The sequence below is a fragment of the Mobula hypostoma genome, chromosome 7 (genome assembly GCF_963921235.1).
Source record: "Mobula hypostoma chromosome 7, sMobHyp1.1, whole genome shotgun sequence".
Lineage (NCBI taxonomy): Eukaryota > Metazoa > Chordata > Chondrichthyes > Myliobatiformes > Myliobatidae > Mobula > Mobula hypostoma.
Window position 1 is genome coordinate 182,808,742 of NC_086103.1, and position 27,318 is coordinate 182,836,059.

Consider the following 27,318-nt stretch of genomic DNA (forward strand, 5'->3'; position numbering starts at 1 on the left):
CAAGTGGGTTCTGATCAAGGTCTTATCTAGCTGGAACATTACCCCACGGCTCTTGAACTCAATCCCATGGTTGTTGAATGCCAACACACCATACACCTTCTTGGCAACACTGTCAACCTGCGCAGTGATCCCAAGATCTCTCAAATCTTCCACACTGCCAAGAGTCTTACCATTAATACGATATTCTGCCTTCATATCTGACTTACCAAAATGAACCCCTTCACACTTACCTGGGTTGAACTCTATCTGCCACTTTTCAGCCCAGTTCTGTATCCTATCAATGTTCCGCTGTAACATCTGACAATCCTCCAGACTATCCACAACACCCCTAACCATTGTGTCATCAGCAAACTTACTAACCCACCCTTCTACTTCTTCATGGGCTGAAGGGCCTGTGTTGTGCAGTAAGTTTTCCATTTTTTTTCTGTTTCTATGTTTCATCCAGGTAATTTAGAAAAATCCCAAAAAGGAGGGGCCACAGAACAGATCCCTGTGGAACACCAATGCTACCATCCTCCCTGCAGAATATCACCCGTCTACAATCACCCCTTGCCTTCTGTGGGCAAGCCAATCCTGGATCCACAAAGCAAGGTCTCCATGGATCCCATGCCTCCTTACTTTCTGAATGAGCCTCGCATGGGAAACCTTATCAAATGCCTTAGTGAAATCCATATGCACTACATACACTGCTCTATCTTCATCTATGTGCTTGTTATACTAAGCCAACTAAATTAGTAATGAAATGGCTAACTAAACTAATTCCTTCTGCTGACACAATGTCTATTTTCCTCTCATTCTTGAGTGGTGGGGTGGAGATACGTCTCTACGAAAGGAGATGTAAGACGTTCCTTCCCTCTGCTAGCCTGCAGATCCCCCTTGGGCAAGGTGTAGCACCCACTTAGCCCCCCGATCAGGGTCACATGAAGCCACGGGAGCAGGTAGTGGATGGTTGGATGAGCGGCCGGTGCAGATCGCAAGTCCTGGTTATGCGACCACTGACACCAGGCAGACAATCTCTGAACAGTATTGATAATGACTGGGGTCACCTGTCTTGTAAAGACACTGTCCAGAAGAAGGCAATGGCAAACCACTTCTGTAGGAAGAAATAGTCAAGAACAATCATGGTCATGGAAAGACCACGATCAGCCACGTCATTTGACACGGCGCGTAGTGATGATGTCATATGACACGGTGTTTAACGATGATGATAATAATGATGATAATCCTTCACGTTCATGTGCCTATTTAAATCTCATAGAAGTCTGTAATGTATCTGCCTCTACCATCACCCCAGGCAGCACATTTCAGGCACCCACCACTCTGTAAAAAATCTTGCCCTTCACATCTCCTTTGAAATGACCCCCTCCCACCTTAAGTGCATGCCCCCTGGTATTAGACATTTCAAACCTAGAAAAAAGATACCGTCTGTCTACTCTATTTTTGTCTCTCATAACCTTATAAACCTCGATCAGATCTCCCCTCAGCCTTAGCAACTCCGGAGAAAACAACCCAAGTTTGTCCATCCTCTCATGATAGCACATGCCCTCTAATCCAGGCAGCATCCTGGTAAACCTCTTCTGCACCCTCTCCTCAACATCCTTCCTATAATGGGGTGGCCAGAACCGAATGCTATACTGTACGCCAACTGCGGCCTAACTAGAGTTTTATAAAGTTGCAACATAACTTCCTGACTTTTAAATCAGTGCCTCGACAAATAAAAGCCAGCACCATATGGCATCTTGACCGCCCTATCAACCTGCATGGCCATTTTCAGGGAGCTGTGAACTTGGACCCCAAGATCCCTGCACTTATCAGCATTGTTAAGGGTCTTGCTCATGGTCTGTTGTTGAGGCTTCGATATGTTGTGCATTCAGAGATGTTCTTCTGCACACCACTGCTGTAACATGTGGTTCTTTGAGTTACTGTCACCTTCCTGTCAGGCCGAGCTCCTCTGACCTCTCTCATCGGCAAAGGCATTTTCTCCAACAGAACTGCCACTCACTGGATGTTTTTTTAAAATTTTTCACACCACTCTCTGTAAACTCTAGGGACTGTTACACATGAAAATCCCAGGAGATCAGCAGTTGGTGACTGAGACCACGCCGTCTGACACCAATAGTTATTCACTCCACAGTCAAAGTCACTGAGATCACCTTTCTTCTCCATTCTGACGTTTAGACTGAACAACAACTAACCTCTTGACAACGTCTGCATGCTTTTATGCATTGAGTTGCTGCCGTATAATTGGCTGATTAGATATTTGCGTCAACGAGCAGGTGTACAGGTGTAACTAATAAAATGGCCACCGATTGCGGAAAAGTACAGGCCCTTCAGCCCAAAATGCGCGGTCAATCTTTTAGTCTACGCCAAGATCAGCCTCACCATCCCGTCCCACAGAGCCCTCTCCCTTTCCTTTATCCAGGTGCCTATGTAAGAGCCTTTTAAATGTCCCTTCTGTGTCTGTCTCCACTAGCAGCACCACCACTCTCTGTGTAAAAAAAACTACCTCTAATATCCCTCTTATACTCTCCTCCAATCATCTTAACATTTTGTCCACTGGATCCATGCCTCTTATCATCTTGTACACCTCTGTCAAGTCTCCTCTCATCCTCCTTCGCTCCAAAGAGAAAAGCCTGAGCTCACTCGGTCATTTTTATGGGAAGTTTGTTTGATGTACTGTCCATATTCATCCGGCTGAGTTTGTTTGGATTGATTTATCATTGTACATGGAGCAGTGAAAAACACGAGGCAGGGACACGTCCTTCACCCGCGATGGACTACACTAGGAATCAAACTGATCCTCAGTTATAGGAAGAGGTTGGCCTTTATTGCTTGGAACATTGCAAAATGAGGGGTGACCTTATAGAAATGTGTAAGGCTATGAGAATCATAGATATGGTTCAAAGTTCATAGTACATTTACTGTTAAAGTATAAGACAGGGGCCTCCGTTGGTCTCAGGGTGTTGTGTCCTAGCTGTCTACATGATATGCAAGCCTGGGCAGTATGATATGGAGAGCAAGCTGTTGCCCATGTAGCAGACTCCATCTCTCCACGCATCTGACAAACCCAGAGGAGTGGCAGAGGCCGACACAGTTTGGCGCCGCTGGCATCACAGGAGTTGCCAGTCAGTGTTGGACTCAATGTAGGACTGCCTTAGGGACTCCAGCTCCAGACTTTTCCCTCGGGATTTACTCCCAAAGCCTTCCCCATGAGGGGGTCAGCAAGGCAGCGGACGTTTGAGATCAGAATTTTTGTAATCCTAGATGAGCTGCCAACCACAGCTGATGAGTCTGACTGGTTTCAAGTTGCCAGTAACCCACCTTTGCCCCTTCTCCTGTCAGTAGAAACAACTCTGCTGGACTTAGTAGATAAGCCACACGTGAAGGCCAGGAGTTGGATTGGGAGCCATTGGGTGCATTTAATAGGTAGTGGGAGCTTGTCCCCAGTACCACCCTCGGCTCTAACAGCCTTAAGGAGCCTAACTACATATATGTCACCATATACAACCCTGAGATTTATCTTCTTGCAGGCATACACACTAAATCCAAGGAACACAAGAGAATCAATGAAAGATTGCACCCAACATGATGGACAAAAAGCCAATGTGTGAAAGACACCGTGTGTGTGTAAGTACAAAGAATTCAAAATAACAATAATAAATAAAAAAACAATAAATATTGAGAACATGAGATGAAGAGTCCTTGAATGTGAGTCTACAGTTCAGTGACCGAGTGAAGATGAGTGAAGTTATCCCCTTTGGTTCAAGTGCCTGATGGCTGAGGGGTAATAACTGTTTCTGAATCTGGTGATGTGGGTCCTGAGGCCCCTGTACCTTCCTCCTGATGGCAGCAGTGAGAAGAGAGCATGCCCTGGGTAGAGGGCCTCCTTGATGATGGATGCTGCTTTCCTGCGACAATGCTCTGTGTAGAAGTGCTCAGTGGTAGGGAGGCCGATGGAAGTCTTACCAGGGTAGCGGAGTCCAAAACTGGCAGGTTTAGGGAGAGAGGGGAAAGGTTTAGAAACGACCTGTGGGTCAACGTTTTCACAGAGGATATGGAATGAGCTGTAGAGGAAATGGTTGAGGCAGGTACAACAGTATTGTTTAAGAAGCACTTGGACAGGTACATTGAGGGTGGAGCTTGACAATAACATTGATTTTATTAATAAATTTTACTTTGAACTTTGGAGGTATATTGGCCAAACGCAGGAAATTTGGACTGATTGGGCACTGTGTTCGGCATGAACTGGTTGAGCCTAAGGGTTGCATCTGTGCTGTGTGACTCTCTAAGTCAATGATCAGCTCAATGCTCTTAGAAATGACACCATTCAGGGAAGTTTAACTGGAATATATTTTGTACTGAATCAGAATCATAATCAGGTTTATTATCACTGGCATGTGACGTGAAATTTGTTAACTTAGCAGCAGCAGTACAATAATCTAGCAGAGAGAAAAAAATAAAACATAATAATAAATAAACAAGTAAATCAATTAAATATATTAAATAGATTTTTTAAAATGTGCAAAAACAGAAATACTGTATATTAAAAAAAATGAGGTAGTGTCCAAAGCTTCAATGTCCATTTAAGAATCGGATGGCAGAGCGGAAGAAGCCGTTCCTGAATCACTGAGTGTGTGCCTTCAGGCTTCTGTATCTCCTACCTGATGGTAACCGTGAGAAAAGGACATGCCCTGGGTGCTGGAGGCCCTTAATAATGGACGCTGCCTTTCTGAGACACGGCTCCCTAAAGATGTCCTGGGTACTTTGTAGGCTAGTGCCCAAGATGGAGTTGACTAGATTTACAATCTTCTGCAGCTTCTTTCGGTCCTGTGCAGTAGCCCCTCCATACCAGACAGTGATGCAGCCTGTCAGAATGCTCTGCATGGTACAACTATAGAAGTTTTTGAGTGTATTTATTGACATGCCAAATCTCTTCAAACTCCTCATAAAGTACAGGTGTTGTCTTGCCTTCTTTATAACTACATCGATATGTTGGGACCAGGTTAGATCCTCAGAGATCCTGACACCCAGGAACCTGAAGCTGCTCACTCTCTCCACTTCTGATCCCTCTATGAGGATTGGTATGTGTTCCTTCATCTTATCCCTCCTGAAGTCCACAATCAGCTCTTTTGTCTTACTGACGTTGAGTGCCAGGTTGTTACTGCAGTACCACTCCACTAGTTGGCATATCTCACTCCTGTACAACCCTGAGGTGCACCCCTGTTGACCGTCAGGAGGAGGATATGTTATCATCAATCCGCACAGACTGTGGTCTTCTGGTTAGGAAGTCGAGGATCCAATTGCAGGGGGAGGTACAGAGGCCCAGGTTCTGCAACTTCTCAGTCAGGATTGTGGAATGATGGTGTTAAATGCTGAGCTATAGTTGATGAACAGCATCCTGACATAGGTGTTTGTGTTGTCTAGGTGGTCTAAAGCCATGTGGAGAGCCATTGAGATTGCATCTGCCTTTGACCTATTCTGGCGATAGGCAAATTGTAACAGGTCCAGGTCCTTGCTGAGGCAGGAGTTCAGTCTAGTCATAACCAACCTCTCTAAGCAAGTCTGATGATGAAAGGTTGAGCAGGTTGGGTGGAATCGAGAAGGGAAGTGAGGATCTTCATGACTCTAAGTAGTGTTAGCACAGACAGGCATTTGATGCTCAGCAGGCAAACGGTGGGCTGAAGGTCCTCAATTACCATTACAAAGAAGGGATGGCAGAGCCTTTACTTTCTCAGAAGTTTATGCACATTCAGCATGTCATCTAAAACATTCAAGAAAACTTTAAAACCCTCCCCACCATTGAGCATGTCTACGCGGAGTAATGTCGCAGGAAAGCAGCATCCATGATCAAGGACCCCTACAACCCCGGCCATGCTCTCTTCTCGTTGCTGCCACCAGGGAGAAGGTACAGGAGCCTCAGGACTCACACCATCAGGTTCAGGAACAGTTATTACCCCTCAATTACCAGGCTCTTGAACCAAAGGGGATAACTTCACTCAACTTCACTAGCCCTCATCACTGAACTGCTCCCACAACCTATGGATTCACTTTCAAGGACTTTTCATTTCATATTCTCGACATTTATTTTTTATTTATTTAGATAGATAGATAGATAATTTAGTGATCCCAAAGGAAATTACAAGTGCACAGATATAAATATTAGAAGAGAAGTAGAAAGAATAAACAACAAGTTACCACGAACAGTCTGACAGGAGGGGACATCACTGTCCTGGCTATAGGTTGACTCATTATAGCGCCTAATGGCTGAGGGTAAGAATAACCTCATACAGGACTCTTTGGAGTAGCGCAGTTGACTAAAAGTGCTCCTCTGTTCCGCCAAAGTGGCATGCAGAGCGTGAGAAACGTTGTCCATTTATTATTATATTTTCACTTTTTGTATTTGCACAATCCGTTGCCTTTTGCACACTGGCTGTTCGTCAGTCCTGGTGAATCTGGTCTTGCACTGATTCTAGTTTTGCTTGGATCACTGTGCATGCCTGCAAGAAAATGAATATCGGGGTTGTATATAGAAACATAGAAAACCCACAGCACAATACAGGCCCTTCAGTCCACAATGCTGTGCCGAACATGTCCTTACCTCAGAAATTACCTAGGGTTACCCATAGCCCTCTATTTTTCTAAGCTCCATGTACCTATCCAGGAGTCTCTTAAAAGACTCTATCGTACCCACCTCCACCACCGTCGCCGGCAGCCCATTCCACACACTCACCACTCTCTGAGTAAAAAACTTACCCCTGACATCTCCTCTGTACCTGATTCCAAGCACCTTAAAACTGTGTCCTCTCGAGCTAGCCATTTCAGCCCTGGGAAAAGGTCTCTGACTATTCATGCAATCAATGCCTCTCATCATCTTATACACCTCTATCAGGTCACCTCTCATCCTCCGCCGCTCCAAGGAGAAAAGGCCGAGTTCACTCAATCTATTTTCATAAGGCATGCTCCCCAATCCAGGCAACATCCTTGTAAATCTCCTCTGCACCCTTTCTATGGTTTCCACATCCTTCCTGTAGTGAGGCAACAAGAACTGAGCCCAGTACCCCAAGTGGGGTCTGACCAGGGTCCTATATAGCTGTAACATTACCTCTCGGCTCCTGAACTCAATCCCACAATTGATGAAGGCCAATGCACCATATGCCTTCAAAACCACAGAGTCAACCTGTGCAGCAACTTTAAATGTCCTATGGACTTGGACCCCAAGATCCCTCTGATCCTCCACACTGCCAAGAGTCTTACAATTAATACAATATTTTGTCTTCATATTTGACCTACCAAAATGAACCATCTCACACTTATCTGGGTTGAACTCCATCTGCCACTTCTCAGCCCAGTTTTGCATCCTATCAGTGTCCTGCTGTAATCTCCGACAGCCCTCCACACTATCCACAACACCTCCAACCTTTGTGTCATCAGCAAACTTACTAACCCATCCCTTGACTTCCTCATCCAGGTCATTTATAAAAATCACGAAGAATAGGGGTCCCAGAACAGATCCCTGAGGCACACCACTGCTGACCGACCTCCATGCAGAATTTGACCCGTCCACAACCACTCTTTGCCTTCTGTGGGCAAGCCAGTTCTGGATCCACAAAGCAATGTCCCCTTGCTTTCTCAGTAAGCCTTGCATAGGGTACCAAATCAGATGCCTTGCTGAAATCCATATACACTATGTCTATTGCTCTACCTTCATCACTGTGTTTAGTCACATCCTCAAAAAATTTAATCAGGCTCGTAAGGCAGGACCTGCCTTTCACAAAGCCATGCTGACTATTCCTAATCATATTATGCCTCTCCAAATGTTCATAAATCCTGCCTCTCCGGATCTTCTCCATCAACTTACCAATCATTGAAGTAAGACTCACTGGTCTATAATTACCTGGGCTACCCCTACTCCCTTTCTTGAATAATGGAACAACATCCACAACTCTCCAATCCTCCGGAACCTCGCAAAGATCATCGCCAGATGCTCAGCAATCTCCTCCTTCGCCTTCCACAGTAGCCTGGGGCACATCTCCTCTGGTCCTGGTGACTTACCAAACTTAATGCTTTCCAAAAGCTCCAGCACATCCTCTTTCTAAATATTTACATGTTCAAGTTTTTTGGTCCACTGTAAGTCATCCCTACAATTGCCAAGATCCTTTTCTGTAGTGAATACAGAAGCAAAGTACTCATTAAGTACCTCTGCTACCTCCTCTGGTTCCATACACACTTTCCCACTGTCACACTTGATTGGTTCTATTCTCTCACGTCTTATCCTCTTGCTCTTCACATACTTGTAGAATGCCTTGGGGTTTTCCTTAATCCTGTCCGCCAAGACCTTCTCATGGCCCCTTCTGTCTCTCCTAATTTCATTCTTAAGCTCCTTCCTACTAGCCTTATAATCTTCTAGATCTCTATCATTACCTAGTTTCTTGAACCCTTTCGTAAGCTCTTCTTTTCTTCTTGACTCGATTTACAGCAGTCTTTCTACACCATGGTTCCTGTACTCTACCATTCTTTCCCTGTCTCATTGGAACGTACCTATGTAGAACTCCACGCAAATATCCCCTGAACATTTACCACATTTCTACCATACATTTCCCTGAGAACATCTGTTCCCAATTTATGCCTCCAAGTTCCTGCCTGATAGCCTCATATTTCCCATTTCTCCAATTAGACACTTCCTAACTTGCCTGTTCCTATCCCTCTCCAATGCTATGGTAAAGGAGATAGAATTGTGATCACTGTCTCCAAAATGCTCTCCCACTGAGAGATCTGACACCTGACCAGGTTCATTTCCCAATATCAGATCAAGTACAGCCTCTTCTCTTGTAGGCTTATCTACATATTGTGTCAAGAATCCTTCTTGAACACACCTATCAAACTCCACCCCATATAAACCACTTGCTCTAAGGACATACCAATTGATATTTTTGAAATTAAAACCTCCTACCACGATAACCCTGTTATTACACCTTTGCAGACTCTGTCTCCCTGTCTGCTCCTCAATGTCCCTGTTACTATTGGGTGGTATATAAAAAACACCCAGTAGAGTTATTGACCCCTTCCTGTTCCTAACTTCCACCCACAGAGACTCCGTAGACAACCCCTCCATGACTTCCTCCTTTTCTGCAGCCGTGACACTATCTCTGATCAACAGGGCCACGCCCCCACCTCTTTTGCCTCCCTCCCTGTCCTTTCTGAAACATCTAAAGCCTGGCACTCAAAGTAACCAGTCCTGCCCCTGAGCCATCCAAGTCTCTGTAATGGCCACAACATCATAGCTCCAAGTACTGATCAACGCTCTAAACTCATCTGCTTTGTTCATAATACTTCTTGCATTAAAATAGACACATCTCACACCATCGCTCTGAGCGTGTCCCTTCTCTATCACCTGCCTATCCTCCCTCTCACACTGTCTCCAAGCTTTCTCTATTTATGAGCCAACCGCCTCTTCCTCCGTCTCCTCAGTTCGGTTCCCAACCCCAGCAATTCTAGTTTCAACTCTCCCCAGTAGCCTTGGCAAACCTCCCTGCCAGGATATTGGTCCCCCTGGGATTCAAGTGCAACCCGTCCTTTTTGTACAGGTCACTCCTACCCCAAAATAGGTCCCAATGATCCAGAAATCTGAATCCTTGCCCCCTGCTCCAATCCCTCAGCTATGCATTTATCCTCCATCTCACTCTATTCCTATACTCATTGTCATGTGGCACAGGCAGTAATCCTGAGATTACTACCTTTGTGGTCCTGCTTCTCAACTTCCTTCCTAACTCCCTGTAGTTTGTTTTTAGGACCTCCTCCCTTTTCCCGCCTATGTCATTGGTACCAATATGTACCACAACCTCTGGCTGTTCTCCTTTCCACTTCAGGATATCTTGGACGTGATCAGAAGCATCCCAGACCCTGGCAACTGGGAGGCAAAGTACCATCTGTGTTTCTTTCCTGCATCCACAGAATCGCCTGTCTGACCCCCCCCCCCCCCAACTATAGAGTCCCCTATCACTGTTGCCATTCTCTGCCTTTCCCTACCCTTCTGAGCCACAGTGCCAGAGGTGCGGCCACTGTTGCTTCCTCCAGCTAGGCTGTCCCCCCACCCCCCAACAGTACTCATGTAGTCAAGGGGGTACAGCCACAGGGGTGCTCTCTAGCCTCTGACTCTGCCCTTCCCTCTCCTGACAGTTACCCAGACCCTGGAGTGACTACATGCCTATAGATCCTCTCTATCACCTCCTCACTCTCCCTGACCAGACGAAGCTCACCGAGCTGCAACTCCAGTTCCCTAACCCGGTCCCTAAGGAGCTGCAGCTCGACGCACCTGGGGCAGATGTGGCTGTCTTGGAGGCTGAGAGTCTCCCGGACTTCCCCCATCTGCCACCGAGCGCAGAACACTGGCCTCACACACATTCTTCCTATCTGTATTCTGCACAGATAACCTAACTGGCCTCGACCTGTTATCGCCAAAGCCCCGCTGAGCCAAAGCCTTCCTACTCTGTCTCCCTCTACACTGCGCCCGCTCTATATAGCTGTCTCCTTTTAAACTCTTCTCACTGGCTGACGTCCATGCGCTTGCGCAGTCGTGCCCTGATCGAACCGCTGAAGAAATAATATATGGTGACACATATGTACTTTGATAATAAATTTACTTTGAACTTTAAACATTAGCACATTTCCATAGGTGCACTGTGCGGAGTACTCTGACTGGTTGTGTCATGTCCTGGAATGGGAGGACCAATATCCAAGAATGGAAAACATGGAGATCAGCCCAGACAGGCTAAGCCCTCCCCACATTGACCGCTTTCATGAGGATTGCAGCTGCAAGAAAGGAGCATCCATCGTCAAGGTCCCCCATCACCCAGACCATGCTCTCTTCTTGCTGCTGTCATCAGGAAGGAGGTACAGGAGATTTAGAACCCAAACCATGTTCAGGATCAGTTCTTACCCCTCAACCACCAGGTTTTTGAGTCAGAGGTGATAACTTCACTCTTCCCAACTCTGAACTGATTCACAACCAATGGACTCATTTTCAGGGACTCTACAACACATATTAATTTATTATTATTATTCCTATTTGCACAGTTTGTCTTTTGTAAAACAGTTGTTTGTCAGTCTTTGTGTGTAGATTTTCATCAGTTCCATTGTATTTATTGTTCAAACGTGAATCACTGCAAGAAAATGAATCTTGGTGTTGTATTTGGTGATATACTTTGACAATAAATTTATTTTGAAGTTTGAAATTGGGCTGTTTCTCTCTCTGACTCTAAGATGAGCTCATGGTGATAATGGAAAATATAAGGTTGAGGTAAGCACACAGAAAATGTTGAAGGAACTCAGGTCAGGCAACATCTGTGGAGAGGAATAAACAGTCGACATTTTGACCCGAGATTCTTTGTCAGAAATCTTCATCTGTACTGACGAGGGATCTCAACCCAAAACATTGACTGTTCATTCCTCTCCATAGATGCTGCCTGACATGCTGAGTTCCTCCACTATTTTGTGAGTGTTATGCTGGATTTCAAGTATCTGCAGAATCTCTTGTGTTTGGGGTTAAAGGGAAATTGGGGATTGTACACACGGAAAAGAGAAATGACTTGAAATTAGGTGGAGCTTTTCCCTACATCGAGAGCGCTTCATGGTCCATCAGGACAGTCTTGAAGGATGTGTCATGAAATACTTCCACAAATTTCTGCAGCTATACTGCGGAGAGCACTCTAACTGGCTGGTATGGAGGGGCCACCGCACAGGATTGGAAAAAGCTGCAGAAAGTTGTAAACTCCCTAACATCGAGGACACCTTCAAAGGGTGAAGCCTCAAAAAGGTAATACATCATTAAGGACCCCCATCACCCAGGACATGCTCTCTTCTCATCACTACCATCAGGGAGGAGGTACAGGAGCCTGAAGACACACACCCAATGTTTCAGGAACAGTTTTTCCCCCTCTCTCATCAGATTTCTGAATGGACATTGAACCCACGAACACTACCTCACTATTTTTTTTCTGTTTTCTTTTTTATTAATCTCTCTTTGCAATACTTATTTAATTTTTAAAAGTTATATATACTTCTTATTGTAATTTATTCTTTATTTTAATGTATCGCATTGCACTGCTGCTACAAAACAGCAAACTTCACAATATAAGCCAATGATATTAAACCTGATTCTGATGGGTCGACCGCCCGTTTCCCTCCAGGGGCCCTGCCTTTCTTCAGTTCTTCCAGTGATTTGTGTGTGCGCATTGCTCAGGGGCCGCCCGCCACCCTCCTCCTGCCCATTAGCTTCAGGAAGGCGTTCCTGATCTCCTTAGTCCTCACCCCATAGATGATAGGGTTGAAGATGGGCTGGAAGATGACAAAAGTGACCGCCACCACGAAGTGGAGCTTATCAGTGAACAGGCTCGGTACCAGGTACATGACGAACTCGAAGAGGGCGCTGGTGTAGAAGAGCGTCAGGATGCAGACGTGAGTAGTGCAAGTGTGGAGGGCCTTGCTGCATGCCCTGCCTTGGTCGCTCTTGGACGCCTCCCGGTAGATCTTGAAGTAGGAGTAGCCGATGAGTGAGCTGTCAGGCAGTGTGATGAGGAACGATAAGGGGTACGTGATGGCGTCGCTCGCCGTCACCCCGCGACAGGCCAGCTTGGACAGGGAGCCATAGTTGCAGTAGCAGTTCTGGATGTAGTTGGAGCCGCAGTATGTGGCTTGAGTCAGCAGGGCGGTGACCACTATGAAGCAGGATGCGCGGAGAATGATGACCAACCCCACCGCCAGGAGAATCCGGCTCAGCGTCAGCTTGTGGTAGTGGAAGGGGTGACAGATGGCCACGTAGCGGTCGTATGCCATGGCCACCAGCAGAGTGGACTCACTCAGCGCTGTGCAGTAGACGAAGAACATCTGGGTGGCGCAGGCCTCCAGGGAGATGACCTTGGACTGGGAGAAGTACATGGTCAGGAGCTTGGGGATGGTCACGTTGCTGAGAACAATGTCGATGGCAGCCAGGAGGCAGAGCAGATAGTACATGAGGCTATGCATCTTGGACTCTGACTTGACCAGATATATGATTGTGAGGTTGGTAATCAGGATAACAATGTAAACCAACAGAAAGATGCTGAAGATGATCGACTCGTACCCATCACTATTGGGGACTCCTTGCAGAATGAACTCAACATGGCTCCTGTTACTGTGGTTCATGGTTGCCAAGGAGAATCTGGAATTGAGAATTAACAGAGGGTGAGTTTATTTTTCCAAATCACCATCCCTTCTTTGGATTCCATCTAGCCTTTTGTTGTCTCCAGATCAGTCAGGGCCTCAAAGGATATGGTGAGAAGGCAGGTGTATGGGTTGAGTGGGATCCAGGATCAGCCATGATAGAATGGCAGAGCAGACTCGATGGGCTGAATGGCCTAATTCTGCTCCTATGTCTTATGGTCTTCTCAATGCCTCATATCACTGGACAACAAAGATTTTGCTTCCTGAATACTTTTGGGTGTACCTTATTGATTTTGGGCTGCTGATCATGAAAATCACCTTGAAATGTCCTATCATGCACCATTTTTAAAAAAAATAGCCAATATTTGTTATTTTAATTCATAATTCAAGTCAGAATAATTGATGCCAAGATTAAGGAAGGCATTCTTATTGATCTACAAATCAAACAGGTCATCAATGACAGGCAATTCAAAGAACTTCTAGTGGGACTGAGAAAATCGCATGGAAGGTATTCACGGATGTTGAAAATTTTCTTGGCAACTACAGAGCACCGAACTACATGCAGCTGGTAGACAACATGCTTTGGGCATACAAAACCATGAAGTGTAACATGTCACTAAAGATTCATTTTCTACATTCCCATTTAGACTCCTTCCCTGCAAATCTTGGCACTGTCAGTGATGAGCATGGTGAAAGGTTTCACCAGGACATTGCAGTCATGGAGAAACGGTATCAGGGCAACTGGAATCCATCAGTGCTGGCTGATTATTGTTGGTCACTTAAGCAAGAAGCCTCAGGCACTGAGTACAAACGAAAATCAACAACGAAAATCTTTTAGCTTAGTTGAATGATTGTAAAGCATCAGTGCTATTATGGAATTAAACACATTATATTCAATAAAAGTTAATTTCTTATTTCTCCAAATTCCTACGAGATACAAGCAGTCTGAAATTATATTTGTGTTCAGCTTCAAGTAGTTTATCTTACGCACAATAAATGTCCGAAGAAGCAACACGTTAAAAAAAAAACTTTGTCCAATGTAATCTGTAAGACCAAGGAATTGATTGTGGACTTCAGCTGAGGGAACACACACCAGTCCTCAGAGAGGGATCGACAGTGGGAAGGGTGAGCAGTTTCAAGTTCCTTGGTGTCAACATCTCCATGGATCTATTCTGGGCCCAACATATGGATGCAATTACATATGAGGCATGCCAGCAGCCTTATTTCATTAGAATTTTGTGGAGATTTATTACAACATCAAAGACTAGCAAATTTCTACAGATTGCATCACCGTCTGGTATGGAGGGGCCAGTGCACAGGATCAGAAAAAGCTAAAGAAAGTTGTAAATCAGCCAACTCCATCGTGGGCCCTGGCCTCCCCAGCATCCGAGGACATCTTCAAGGAGCGATGCCTCAAAAAGGCTGCATCCATCATTAAGGACCCCCATCACCCAGGACATGCCCTCTTCTCATTACTATCATCAGGGAGGATGTACAAGAGCCTGAAGGCACACAGACGTTTTAGAAACAGCTTCTTAGAACCATAGAAACTACAGCACAGAAACTGAACATAATACTCCAGATTCGGCCTCACCAATGCCTTATACAACCTCATCATAACATTCCACTTATACAACCTCATCAGACAACCTCATACTTAAGAAAGAAATCAGGAGGGCTAAAAGAAGACATGAGGTTGCTTTGGCAGTCAAAGTGAAGGATAATCCAAAGAGCTTTTACAAGTATATTAAGAGCAAAAGGATTGTAAGGGATAAAATTGGTCCTCTTGAAGATCAGAGTGGTCGGCTTTGTGCGGAACCAAAGGAAATGGGGGAGATCTTAAATAGGTTTTTTGCGTCTGTATTTACTAAGGAAGCTGGCATGAAGTCTATGGAATTGAGGGAATCAAGTAGTGAGACCATGGAAACTGTACAGATTGAAAAGGAGGAGGTGCTTGCTGTCTTGAGGAAAATTAAAGTGGATAAATCCCCGGGACCTGACAGAAGTGTTCCCTCGGACCTTGAAGGAGACTAGTGTTGAAATTGCGGGGGCCCTGGCAGAAATATTTAAAATGTCGCTGTCTACCGGCGAAGTGCCGAAGGATTGGAGAGTGGCTCATGTTGTTCCGTTGTTTAAGAAAGGATCGAAAAGTAATCCGGGAAATTATAGGCCGGTGAGTTTAACGTCAGTAGTAGGTAAGTTATTGGAGGGAGTACTAAGAGATAGAATCTACAAGCATTTGGATAGACAGGGGCTTATTAGGGAGAGTCAACATGGCTTTGTGCGTGGTAGGTCATGTTTGACCAATCTGTTGGAGTTTTTCGAGGAGGTTACCAGGAAAGTGGATGAAGGGAAGGCAGTGGATATTGTCTACATGGACTTCAGTAAGGCCTTTGACAAGGTCCCGCATGGGAGGTTAGTTAGGAAAATTCAGTCGCTAGGTATACATGGAGAGGTGGTAAATTGGATTGGACATTGGCTCGATGGAAGAAGCCAGAGAGTAGTGGTAGAGAATTGCTTCTCTGAGTGGAGGCCTGTGACTAGTGGTATGCCACAGGGATCAGTGCTGGGTCCATTGTTATTTGTCATCTATATCAATGATCTGGATGGTAATGTGGTAAATTGGATCAGCAAGTTTGCTGATGATACAAAGATTGGAGGTGTAGTAGACAGTGAGGAAGGTTTTCAGAGCCTGCAGAGGGACTTGGACCATCTGGAAAAATGGGATGAAAAATGGCAGATGGAGTTTAATACAGACAAGTGTGAGGTATTGCACGTTGGAAGGACAAACCAACGTAGAACATACAGGGTTAATGGTAAGGCACTGAGAAGTGCAGTGGAACAGAGGGATCTGAGAATACAGATACAAAATTCCCTAAAAGTGTCGTCACAGGTTGATAGAGTCGTAAAGAGAGCTTTCGGTACATTGGCCTTTATTAATCGAAGTATTGAGTATAAGAGCTGGAATGTTATGATGAGGTTGTATAAGGCATTGGTGAGGCCGAATCTGGAGTATTGTGTTCAGTTTTGGTCACCAAATTACAGGAAGTATATAAATAAGGTTGAAAGAGTGCAGAGAAGGTTTACAAGGATGTTGCCTGGACTTGAGAAACTCAGTTACAGAGAAAGGTTGAATAGGTTAGGACTTTATTCCCTGGAGCGTAGAAGAATGAGGGGAGATTTGATAGAGGTATATAAAATTATGATGGGTATAGATAGAGTGAATGCAAGCAGGCTTTTTCCACTGAGGCAAGGGGAGAAAAAAACCAGAGGACATGGGTTAAGGGTGAGGGGGGAAAAGTTTAAAGGGAACATTAGTGGGGGCTTCTTCACACAGAGAGTGGTGGGAGTATGGAATGAGCTGCCAGACGAGGTGGTAAATGCGGGTTCTTTATTAACATTTAAGAATAAATTGGACAGATACATGGATGGGAGGTGTGTGGAGGGATATGGTCCGTGTGCAGGTCAGTGGGACTAGGCAGAAAATGGTTCGGCACAGCCAAGAAGGGCCAAAGGGCCTGTTTCTGTGCTGTAGTTTCTATGGTTCTATGGTTCTATAACGTTCTTCCCCTTTGCCTTCAGATTTCTAGATGGTCAATGAACGCTATCTCAGTATTTTGACCTCTTTTTGCAGTACTTATTTATTTTTTAATGTGTTTCTTATTGTAGCTTATAACTTATGGTAAAGTTTTATATATTGCACTGTACTGCTGCTATAAAACAACACATTTCACTACATATGCCAGTGAAAGTAAACCTCATTCTGATTCTGAACGTGATAGTGAAATTAACAGACTGAACTATCCAGGAATAAATCATGTTTCACTGGGTCTAAGAAGCAAATGGGTTACCAGGGGTAGTGGTGGAACCGGGCAGTTTGGTGGAGTTTAAGAAGCTTGTAGATAGACACGTGAATATGAAGCAAATGGAGGGAGATGGCTGAGGCACAGGACAAACCGGACAGTTTTGGTCTCCTTAGAGAGGGTCCAGAGGAGGCTCGCGAGGATGATCCCAGGAATGAAAGGGGCAACATATGAGAAGCATTTGATGGATCTGGGCCTGTACTCGCTGGAGTTTCGAAGAATGAGGGAGGATCTCTTTGAAGCACTGAGTGTTGAAAGGCCTAGATAGAGTGGTTGTGGAGAAGATGTTTCTTATAATGTGAGAGTTTAGGACCAGAGGGCACAGCCTCGGAATAGAGAGACTTCCATTTAGAGCAGAGATGAAGAGGAATTTCTTTAGCCAGAGAATCTGTGGAATTCATTACCACAGGCAGCTGTGGAGGCCAGGTCACTGGGTATATTCAAAGTGGAGGTTCAGAGGTTCTTGATTAGCAAGAGTTCAAATGTTATGGGGAGAAGGCAGTAGAATGGGGTGGAGAGGGAACATAAATCGGTCATGATGGAATGGCAGAGCAGACTTGTTGGGCTGATTGGCATAATCCTTATGGTCTTATTTAGTATAAATTGATATCAATACCTCCACAAGAAGGATCACGACCTTCTGTAAAATGTGTTCAGGAAAGTTTTCTAAATCAATATATAGAGGGACCAACTAGAGGGGATGCAATATTGGATCTCCTGTTAGGTAACGAATTAGGGCAAGTGACAGAAGTCTATGTAGGGGAGCACTTTGGTTCCAGTGATCATAACACCATTAGTTTCAATTTGATCATGGACAAGGATAGATCTGGTCCTAGGGTTGAGTTTCTGAACTGGAAGAAGGCCAAATTTGAAGAAATGAGAAAGGATCTAAAAAGCGTTGATTGGGACAGGTTGTTCTCTGGCAAAGATGTGATTGGTAGGTGGGAAGCCTTCAAAGGGGAAATTTTGAGAGTGCAGAGTTTGTATGTTCCTGTCAGGATTAAAGGCAAATTGAATAGGAATAAGGAACTTTGGTTCTCAAGGGATATTGCAACTCTGATAAAGAAGAAGAGGGAGTTGTATGAAATGTATAGGAAACAGGGGGTAAATCAGGTGCTTGAGGAGTATAAGAAGTGCAAGAAAATACTTAAGAAAGAAATCAGCAGGACTAAAAGAAGACATGAGGTTGCTTTGGCAGTTGAAGTGAAGGATAATCCAAAGAGCTTTTACAGGTATATTAAGAGCAAAAGGATTGTAAGGCATAAAATTGGTCCTCTTGAAGATCAGCGTGGTCGGCTTTGTGCGGAACCAAAGGAAATGGGGGAGATCTTAAATAGGTTTGTTGCGTCTGTATTTACTAAGGAAGCTGGCATGAAGTCTATGGAATTGAGGGAATCAAGTAGTGAGACCATGGAAACTGTACAGATTGAAAAGGAGGAGGTGCTTGCTGTCTTGAGGAAAATTAAAGTGGATAAATCCCCAGGACCTGACAGGGTGTTCCCTTGGACCTTGAAGGAGACTAGTGTTGAAATTGCGGGGGCCCTGGCAGAAATATTTAAAATGTCGCTGTCTACCGGTGAAGTGCCGGAGGATTGGAGAGTGGCTCATGTTGTTCCGTTGTTTAAGAAAGGATCGAAAAGTAATCTGGGAAATTATAGGCCGGTGAGTTTAACGTCAGTAGTAGGTAAGTTATTGGAGAGAGTACTAAGAGACAGAATCTACAAGCATTTGGATAGACAGGGGCTTATTAGGGAGAGTCAACATGGCTTTGTGTGTGGTAGGTCATGTTTGACCAATCTGTTGGAGTTTTTCGAGGAGGTTACCAGGAAAGTGGATGAAGGGAAGGCAGTGGATATTGTCTACATGGACTTCAGTAAGGCCTTTGACAAGGTCCCGCATGGGAGGTTAGTTAGGAAAACTCAGTCGCTAGGTATACATGGAGAGGTGGTAAATTGGATTGGATATTGGCTCGATGGAAGAAGCCAGAGAGTAGTGGTAGAGAATTGCTTCTCTGAGTGGAGGCCTGTGACTAGTGGTGTGCCACAGGGATCAGTGCTGGGTCCATTGTTATTTGTTATCTATATCAATGATCTGGATGATAATGTGGTAAATTGGATCAGCAAGTTTGCTGATGATACAAAGATTGGAGGTGTAGTAGACAGTGAGGAAGGTTTTCAGAGCTTGCAGAGGGACTTGGACCAGCTGGAAAAATGGGCTGAAAAATGGCAGATGGAGTTTAATACTGACAAGTGTGAGGTATTGCACGTTGGAAGGACAAACCAACGTAGAACATACAGGGTTAATGGTAAGGCACTGAGGAGTGCAGTGGAACAGAGGGATCTGAGAATACAGATACAAAATTCCCTAAAAGTGTCGTCACAGGTAGATAGGGTCGTAAAGAGAGCTTTCGGTACATTGGCCTTTATTAATCGAAGTATTGAGTATAAGAGCTGGAATGTTATGATGGGTTGTATAAGGCATTGGTGAGGCCGAATCTGGAGTATTGTGTTCAGTTTTGGTCACCAAATTACAGGAAGGATATAAATAAGGTTGAAAGAGTGCAGAGAAGGTTTACAAGGATGTTGCTGGGACTTGAGAAACTCAGTTACAGAGAAAGGTTGAATAGGTTAGGACTTTATTCCCTGGAGCGTAGAAGAATGAGGGGAGATTTGATAGAGGTTTATAAAATTATGATGGGTATAGATAGAGTGAATGCAAGCAGGCTTTTTCCACTGAGGCAAAGGGAGAAAAAAACCAGAGGACATGGGTTAAGGGTGAGGGGGGAAAAGTTTAAAGGGAACATTGGCGGAGGGGGCTTCTTCACACAGAGAGTTGTGGGAGTGTGGAATGAGCTGCCAGACGAGGTGGTAAATGCGGGTTCTCTTTTAACATTTAAGAATAAATTGGACAGATACATGGATGGGAGGTGTATGGAGGGATATGGTCCATGTGCAGGTCAGTGGGACTAGGCAGAAAATGGTTCGGCACAGCCAAGAAGGGCCAAAGGGCCTGTTTCTGTGCTGTAGTTTCTATGGTTTCTATGGTTCTTGTTCTAGGGTTTGGAGGCTTGCATGCCTGAATGACCCAGAGTCAGGGCTTTATGCTTTGGCTCTTGGTAGGGTCGCTCATGCCAAACAGGTCAAAGGGTAGAGTGGTCCACCGGTCCTCCAGGTTTAGGGGTTCAGCTCAGCGGCTAACAACCCTGACCCGTTTATCAGAATTGTTACCGAAACAGCGATGAAGAATCTTTCTTTACTTTATACTTTATTGTTGCCAAACAATTGGTACTAGAACGTACAATCATCACAACGATATTTGATTCTGCGCTTCACACTCCCTGGATTACAAATATTAAATATTAAAAATAGTTACAATTAGTAAATATTAAAAATTTAAATTATAAATCATAAATAGAAAACAGAAAAATGGGAAGTAAGGCAGAACATAGAACATAGAACGTAGAATAGTACAGCACAGTACAGGCCCTTCGGCCCACAATGTTGTGCCAACCCTCAAACCCTGCCTTCTATATAAGCCCCCACCTTAAATTCCTCCATATACCTGTCTAGTAGTCTCTTAAACTTCACTAGTGTATCTGCCTCCACCACTGACTCAGGCAGTGCATTCCACACACCAACCACTCTCTGAGTAAAAAACCTTCCTCTAATATCCCCCTTGAACTTCCCACCCCTTACCTTAAAGCCATGTCGCCTTGTATTGAGCAGTGGTGCCCTGGGGAAGAGGCACTGGCTATCCACTCTATCTATTCCTCTTATTATCTTGTACACCTCTATCATGTCTCCTCTCATCCTCCTTCTCTCCAAAGAGTAAAGCCCTAGCTCCCTTAATCTCTGATCATAATGCATACTCTCTAAACCGGGCAGCATCCTGGTAAATCTCCTCTGTACCCTTTCCAATGCTTCCACCTCCTTCCTATAGTGAGGCGACCAGAACTGGACACAGTACTCCAAGTGTGGCCTAACCAGAGTTTTATAGAGCTGCATCATAACATCACAACTCTTAAACTCTGTCCCTCGACTTATGAAAGCTAACACCCCATAAGCTTTCTTAACTACCCTATCCACCTGTGAGGCAACTTTCAAGGATCTATGGACATGTACCCCGAGATCCCTCTGCTCCTCCACACTACCAAGTATCCTGCCATTTATTTTGTATTCTGCCTTGGAGTTTGTCCTTCCAAAGTGTACCACCTCACACTTTTCCGGGTTGAACCCCATCTGCCACTTCTCAGCCCACTTCTGCATCCTACCAACATCTCTCTGCAATTTTTGACAATCCTCTACACTATCTACAACACAACCAACCTTTGTGTCGTCTGCAAACTTGCCAACCCACCCTTCTACCCCCACATCCAGGCTGTTAATAAAAATCAAAAAAACTAGAGGTCCCAGAACAGATGCTGGTGGGACACCACTAGTCACAATCCTCCAATCTGAATGTACTCCCTCTACCACCACCCTCTGCCTTCTGCAGGCAAGCCAATTCTGAATCCACCTGGCCAAACTTCCCTGGATCCCATGCCTTCTGACTTTCTGAATAAGCCTACCATGTGGAACCTTGTCAAATGCTTTACTAAAATCCATATAGATCACATCCACTGCACTACCCTCATCTATATGCCTAGTTACCTCCTCAAAGAACTCTATCAGGCTTGTTAGACACGATCTGCCCTTCACAAAGCCATGCTGACTCTCCCTGATCAGACCATGATTCTCTAAATGCCTATGGATCCTATCTCTAAGAATCTTTTCCAACAGCTTTCCCACCACAGACGTAAGGCTCACTGGTCTATAATCACCCGGACTATCCCTACTATCTTTTTTGAACAAGGAGACAACATTCGCCTCCCTCCAATCCTCCGGTAACATTCCTGTGGACAACGAGGACATAAAGATCCTAGCCAGAGGCTCAGCAATCTCTTCCCTTGCCTTCTGGGTCAGCCTGGGGAATATTCCGTCAGGCCCCAGGGACTTATCTGTCCTAATGTATTTTAACAACTCCAACACCTCCTCTCTCTTAATATCAACATGCTCCAGAACATCAACCTCACTCATATTGTCCTCACCATCATCAAGTTCCCTCTCATTGGTGAATACCGAAGAGAAGTATTCATTGAGGACCACGCTCACTTCCACAGCCTCCAGACACCTCTTCACACCTTTATCTCTAATTGGTCCTACCTTCACTCCTGTCATCCTTTTTTTCTTCACATAATTGAAGAATGCCTTGGGGTTTTCCTTTACCCTACTCGTCAAGGCTTTCTCATGCCCCCTTCTTGCTCTTCTCAGCCCATTCTCAAGCTCTTTTCTTGCTTTCCTATATTCCTCAATAGACCCATCTGACCCCTGCTTCCTAAACCTCATGTATGCTGCCTTCTTCCACCTGACTAGATTTTCCACCTCACTTGTCACCCATGGTTCCTTCAGCCTACCATTCTTTATCTTCCTCATCAGGACAAATTTATCCCTAACATCCTGCAAGAGATCTCTAAACATCGACCACATGTCCATAGTACATTTCCCTGCAAAAACATCATCCCAATTCACACCTGCAAGTTCTAGCCTTATGGCCTTAAAATTTGCCCTTCCCCAATTAAAAATTTTCCTGTCCTCTTTGATTCTATCCTTTTCCATGATAATGCTAAAGGCCAGGGAGCAGTGGTCACTGTCCCCCAGATGCTCACCCACTGAGAGATCTGTGACCTGACCCGGTTCATTACCTAGTACTAGATCTAGTATGGCATTTTCCTTAGTCGGCCTGTCCACATACAGTGGGGTTGGGCAAAAAATGGTTCGGCACAGTCAAGAAGGGCCAAGAGGCCAGTTTCTGTGCTGTAGTTTCTATGGTTAATCTATGGTTAATCTATGGAATCCATCCTGGACACACTTAACAAACTCTGCCCCATCTAAACCCTTGGAACTAACCAGGTGCCAATCAATATTAGGAAAGTTAAAGTCACCCATGATAACAACCCTGTTATTTTTGCACCTTTCCAAAATCTGCCTCCCAATCTGCTCCTCTGTATCTGTAGTGCAAAAAAAAACGAGAGGCAGGTCGGGATATTCGGAGGGTACGGCCCAGATCCGGGTCAGGATCCGTTCAGCAGTCTTATCACAGTTGGAAAGAAGCTGTTCCCAAATCTGGCCGTACGAATCTTCAAGCTCGTGAGCCTTCTCCCGGAGGGAAGAGGGACGAAAAGTGTGTTGGCTGGGTGGGTCGTGTCCTTGATTATCCTGGCAGCACTGCTCCGACAGTGTGCGGTGTAAAGTGAGTCCACAGACGGAAGATTGGTTTGTGTGATGTGCTGCGCCGCGTTCACGATCTTCTGCAGCTTCTTTCGGTCTTGGACAGGACAACTTCCATACCAGGTTGGGATGCACCCTAGAAGAATGCTTTCTACGGTGCATCTATAAAAATTAGTGAGGGTTTTAGGGGACAGACCAAATTTCTTTAGTTTTCTCAGGAAGTAAAGGTGCTGGTGGGCCTTCTTGCTTGGTTGGACCAAGTCAGGTCATTTGTGATATTGACCCCGAAGAACTTAAAGCTTTTGACCTGTTCCACTTGCGCACCACCGATGTAAGTTGGGTTGTGCGGTCCGCTACTCCTTCTGAAGTCAACAACCAATTCCTTCGTCTTGCTGACGTTGAGGGATAGGTTATTGTCTTCGCACCATGTCACCAGACAATTCTGCATCTGAGTGTGACTGTATTCCCTCGTGTCCACACGGAACTTGCATGACTAACAGTAATGAAAACCGAGAGGAAGCTACAGATTTAGTGGAGGAAGCACTAAACGCCAGCGGCATAACAGGCAGTAAGTATTGGTATCAAGGTCGGCACAACACAGTTGGTCTATCCAATTCTACGTTCTAAAACTCCGCTCCAGCGAGGTGCTCGCTGGAGACTGGTGAATAAAAGATTAAAGTATGAAATGCGGAAATATTGACTAATAGTTACAACCCTCAACATCCACCCAATTACACCAACATAATCAGACTCTCTGCCAGCTGCCAATCCGAGAGCAATTTCCCCACTCGGTTCCAGCTCCTATGCAGATCTTTTTCCTAACACGTTCCACTATACGCCACTGGGCTTTTAACTAAAGTAAAGCCAGACTGAAAGCATTATCACTCCCGTGCTAGCTGCTCCGAATTGGCTGCCTGTAACTTTCAGAATTGATTTTAAAGTGCTCTTACTTGTTTTTAAAGCTCTCAGTAGTCTGGGACCGGAGTACATCACAGAACCATTTTCGTTCTATAATCCGGCTTGAGCTCTCAGGTCTTCTGCCGCCGGTATCTTAAATTTAAACAATCTCCCTCAAAGGATCATTGGCAGATCGGCTTTTTGGAACTCCGCTCCTGAACTTGGAACTCGATACCTAAAACTACAAGAGATGCAGACTCAGTTGACGATTTTAAACAGGAGCTCAAACCCATTGAGTTGACCTTGTTAATTAAAAAAAATCGTGTTTGCATTTTATCCCATTATAAAACACATTGAACTACATCATCCGTATAAAAAGTCTTATATAAACAATAATATTATTTATTATGTATTATTATTTATAATAATATCAATAACATCATTATAATTATAACTATAATAATTATTATTATGCATTGTTGTTATTATTTTTATTATTATAATTACTACTGGGATGTCCAGGGAGGGGTTGCGCTTCTGGTGAGGGGGCTTGTCGTGCCCATTCCGGGACAGCTCGCTCACCTTTGGCCCTCACCAGACACTCAACTCTCACCTGTGGCTCCAAGTAGCCGTCTGCATGCGTCAGCGGGTACACCGCTTCGACAGGTGGGCTAAACCAGGTGAGGCCAGCCGACGGGCCTCATACCCGGGTGAAATAAGAACACGCCTGACCTGGCGTGTGAAGTCAGCTCCGGCGGAATGGGCAGATGAGATTTCACAGTGCGATCCAATGGTCGGGAAGGCGGTACTGCAACGCTTTATAGACAGCAAAGGACTGGAGAAGGCAGAGTGGAAGTCACGGTTATCCACTACAACCAAGGAACACCCATTTGTGACGCCTACACTTAAAAGGACTTCCGAGAGAGTGGAACTGTACCAATGCAAGCGCTTTTCCTCCTTAGAAACACTCCCGCATAGGTTCCTCTGCTGTTGTTGAATACCACGGACGACCTAACATTATTGTTGTTATTCATATATTTTAAATAAAAAAAAGAACAGTTACATCTTCAAAGTTGCTGGTGAACGCAGCAGGCCAGGCAGCATCTCTAGGAAGAGGTGCAGTCGACGTTTCAGGCCGAGACCCTTCGTCAGGACTAACTGAAAGAAGAGCTATCTCTTACTAGCTCTTCTTTCATTTAGTCCTGACAAAGGGTCTTGGCCCGAAACGTCGACTGTACCTCTTCCTACAGATGCTGCCTGGCCTGCTGCGTTCACCAGCAACTTTGATGTGTGTTGCTTGAATTTCCAGCATCTGCAGAATTCCTGTTGTTTACAGTTACATCTTCGTTGGGTTCTTAAGTCCAGACAACGACGTCTCTGTGTAGAAAGTGATGCAATAGATTTATTTTTGTCTGTCTCTCTCTCTTGAAGTGCTGCTTTCTAAAGCAGGGTTTCGGCAACCCTGTTTTAACACGCGCACGGGCCGTCAGTAATCTTACCTCAGACTGTCGGTGGAGCGATGAATCCGGTTTAATCCTGGCAGTGCTTCGGGTTAGCAGGCGCCGGATGAAGGGGACTGCGGGGGTCAGCTTCGTGACCTCGACACGGATTGTGTTCCCACGTAGGGAGAGATTTTGACATCAGTTCTCGGAGTTCGCACGCAGCGAAGTCATCACCAGTACACTGGGGGATATGGCCAGGCTTGGGAGAGGAGGGAGGCAGGGCAGAGCTGAACGGTTCGCGGTCGCGGTGCCCAATGATCCAAGATTCATGTTTCAGAATTCCAGATTATTTAATGTCATTTCCAGTACACAAGTGTAAAGGAGAATGAAATAATTGTTACTCCAGAAAATTTTTTGTAGCACAAAAAATGCAATGGGATAAAGAACACGATAACAATAAAACACAATAAACATAAATACATAGGAAAGGGTACGTCGCATCCGGAGTTTCTCCGGTTAGCGGACAATTTCCCTCCACGCCTCTCTAACGTAGTACCGCGTACGAGGCAAGCTACAGCAGTGGTTTGCTATTGCCTTCTGCAAAAGAGATCGGCAGTTCGCAAACCAGCACGGATGGAAAGCGTGCAAAGGAGTCGGCTGGATTCGTACTCGGGACCTTTCGTCCCGAAGTCCGGCACTGATGACACTACGCCACCAGCCGGGTCATAATACATCAGATAGCTTATATACACAGATTGATTGTATGTCTATAAAGTGACGCTAGGCACAGGAGCGTCTGTACATAAGGTGACTCTGACAGGAAACGATAAAGTAGTGGTGGTTGGGGGTGTGGAGGGGTGGGTTAGTGGGTGGAGGTGTTGATCAGCCTCACTGCTTGGGGAAAGTAACTGTTTTTGAGTCTGGTGGTCCTGGTGTGGACGCTACGTAGCCTCCTCCCTCATGGGAGTGGGACAAACGGTCCATGAGCAGGGTGGGTGGGATTCTTTGCGATGTTACCGGCACCCTTCTGTATATATGGTGTGGAGACATCAGTTGGGAGGAGGGAGATGTTCAAATTTGGCAGCAGTGATGAGAGGAAATCGCTCCCAGATCAAAAGAGTGAGTAAAAAGGATTGGAAGGAAAAAGATCAATATTTATTACCAGTTCCCGGTTAGAGGCACTATGGTAGTGTATCAGTTAACGCGATACTACTGCAGCTCAGGCGTCAGAGTTTGGAGATCAATTCCGATGCCGTCTGTAAGATGTTTGTATGTCCTTGTCATGCATGCATGGGTTTCTTCCAGGTGCTCTGGTTTCCTCCCACAGTTCAAAGACACATAGGTTAGTAAATTGGTCATTGTAAATTGTCCTAGTATTAAATAGATGGGTTGCTGCTTGGTGCAGCTCACTGTGTATCTAAATAAAATTGGAACCTCGCCAACTTTTATTGACGCACCTTTGAAAGCTTCCGATCCAGATGGCTTTGTACAGGAACTGCTTGGCCCGTGACCGCACAAAACTGCAGAGAGTTGCGGACGCAGGTCAGCACACGACGGGAACCAACCTCCCCTCCGTGGACTCGGTCCACACTCCTCACCGCACATTTTGATGGGAGGATTTAGGTTACAAAATTATGTGGGGTACAGATAGGA

At 45.2% G+C, this 27,318-nt stretch overlaps 1 protein-coding gene across 4 annotated transcripts; it reads right to left on the reverse strand.

Moving 5' to 3' along the window:
* Positions 1-6,151: 6,151 nt before the first annotated feature.
* Positions 6,152-25,875, reverse strand: LOC134349802 (olfactory receptor 52E2-like). 4 transcript variants are annotated; one of them, XR_010018775.1, is made up of 3 exons: positions 24,837-25,132; positions 24,277-24,464; positions 6,152-6,497 (listed from the first exon to the last, which is right to left on the reverse strand). XR_010018775.1 is itself a non-coding variant. In XM_063054688.1 (3 exons), exon 3 carries the CDS (start codon positions 13,177-13,179, stop codon positions 12,235-12,237), a length of 945 nt encoding a protein of 314 aa, XP_062910758.1. In that variant the 5' UTR covers positions 13,180-13,195; positions 24,277-24,464; positions 25,723-25,875; the 3' UTR covers positions 11,973-12,234. The 4 variants fall into 4 exon arrangements, 3 of the variants coding, with proteins under 3 accessions (XP_062910758.1, XP_062910757.1, XP_062910759.1); XM_063054688.1 differs by lacking the exons at positions 6,152-6,497; positions 24,837-25,132 and adding exons at positions 11,973-13,195; positions 25,723-25,875; XM_063054687.1 differs by lacking the exon at positions 6,152-6,497 and adding an exon at positions 11,973-13,195.
* Between the last annotated feature and the right edge of the window lie 1,443 nt (positions 25,876-27,318).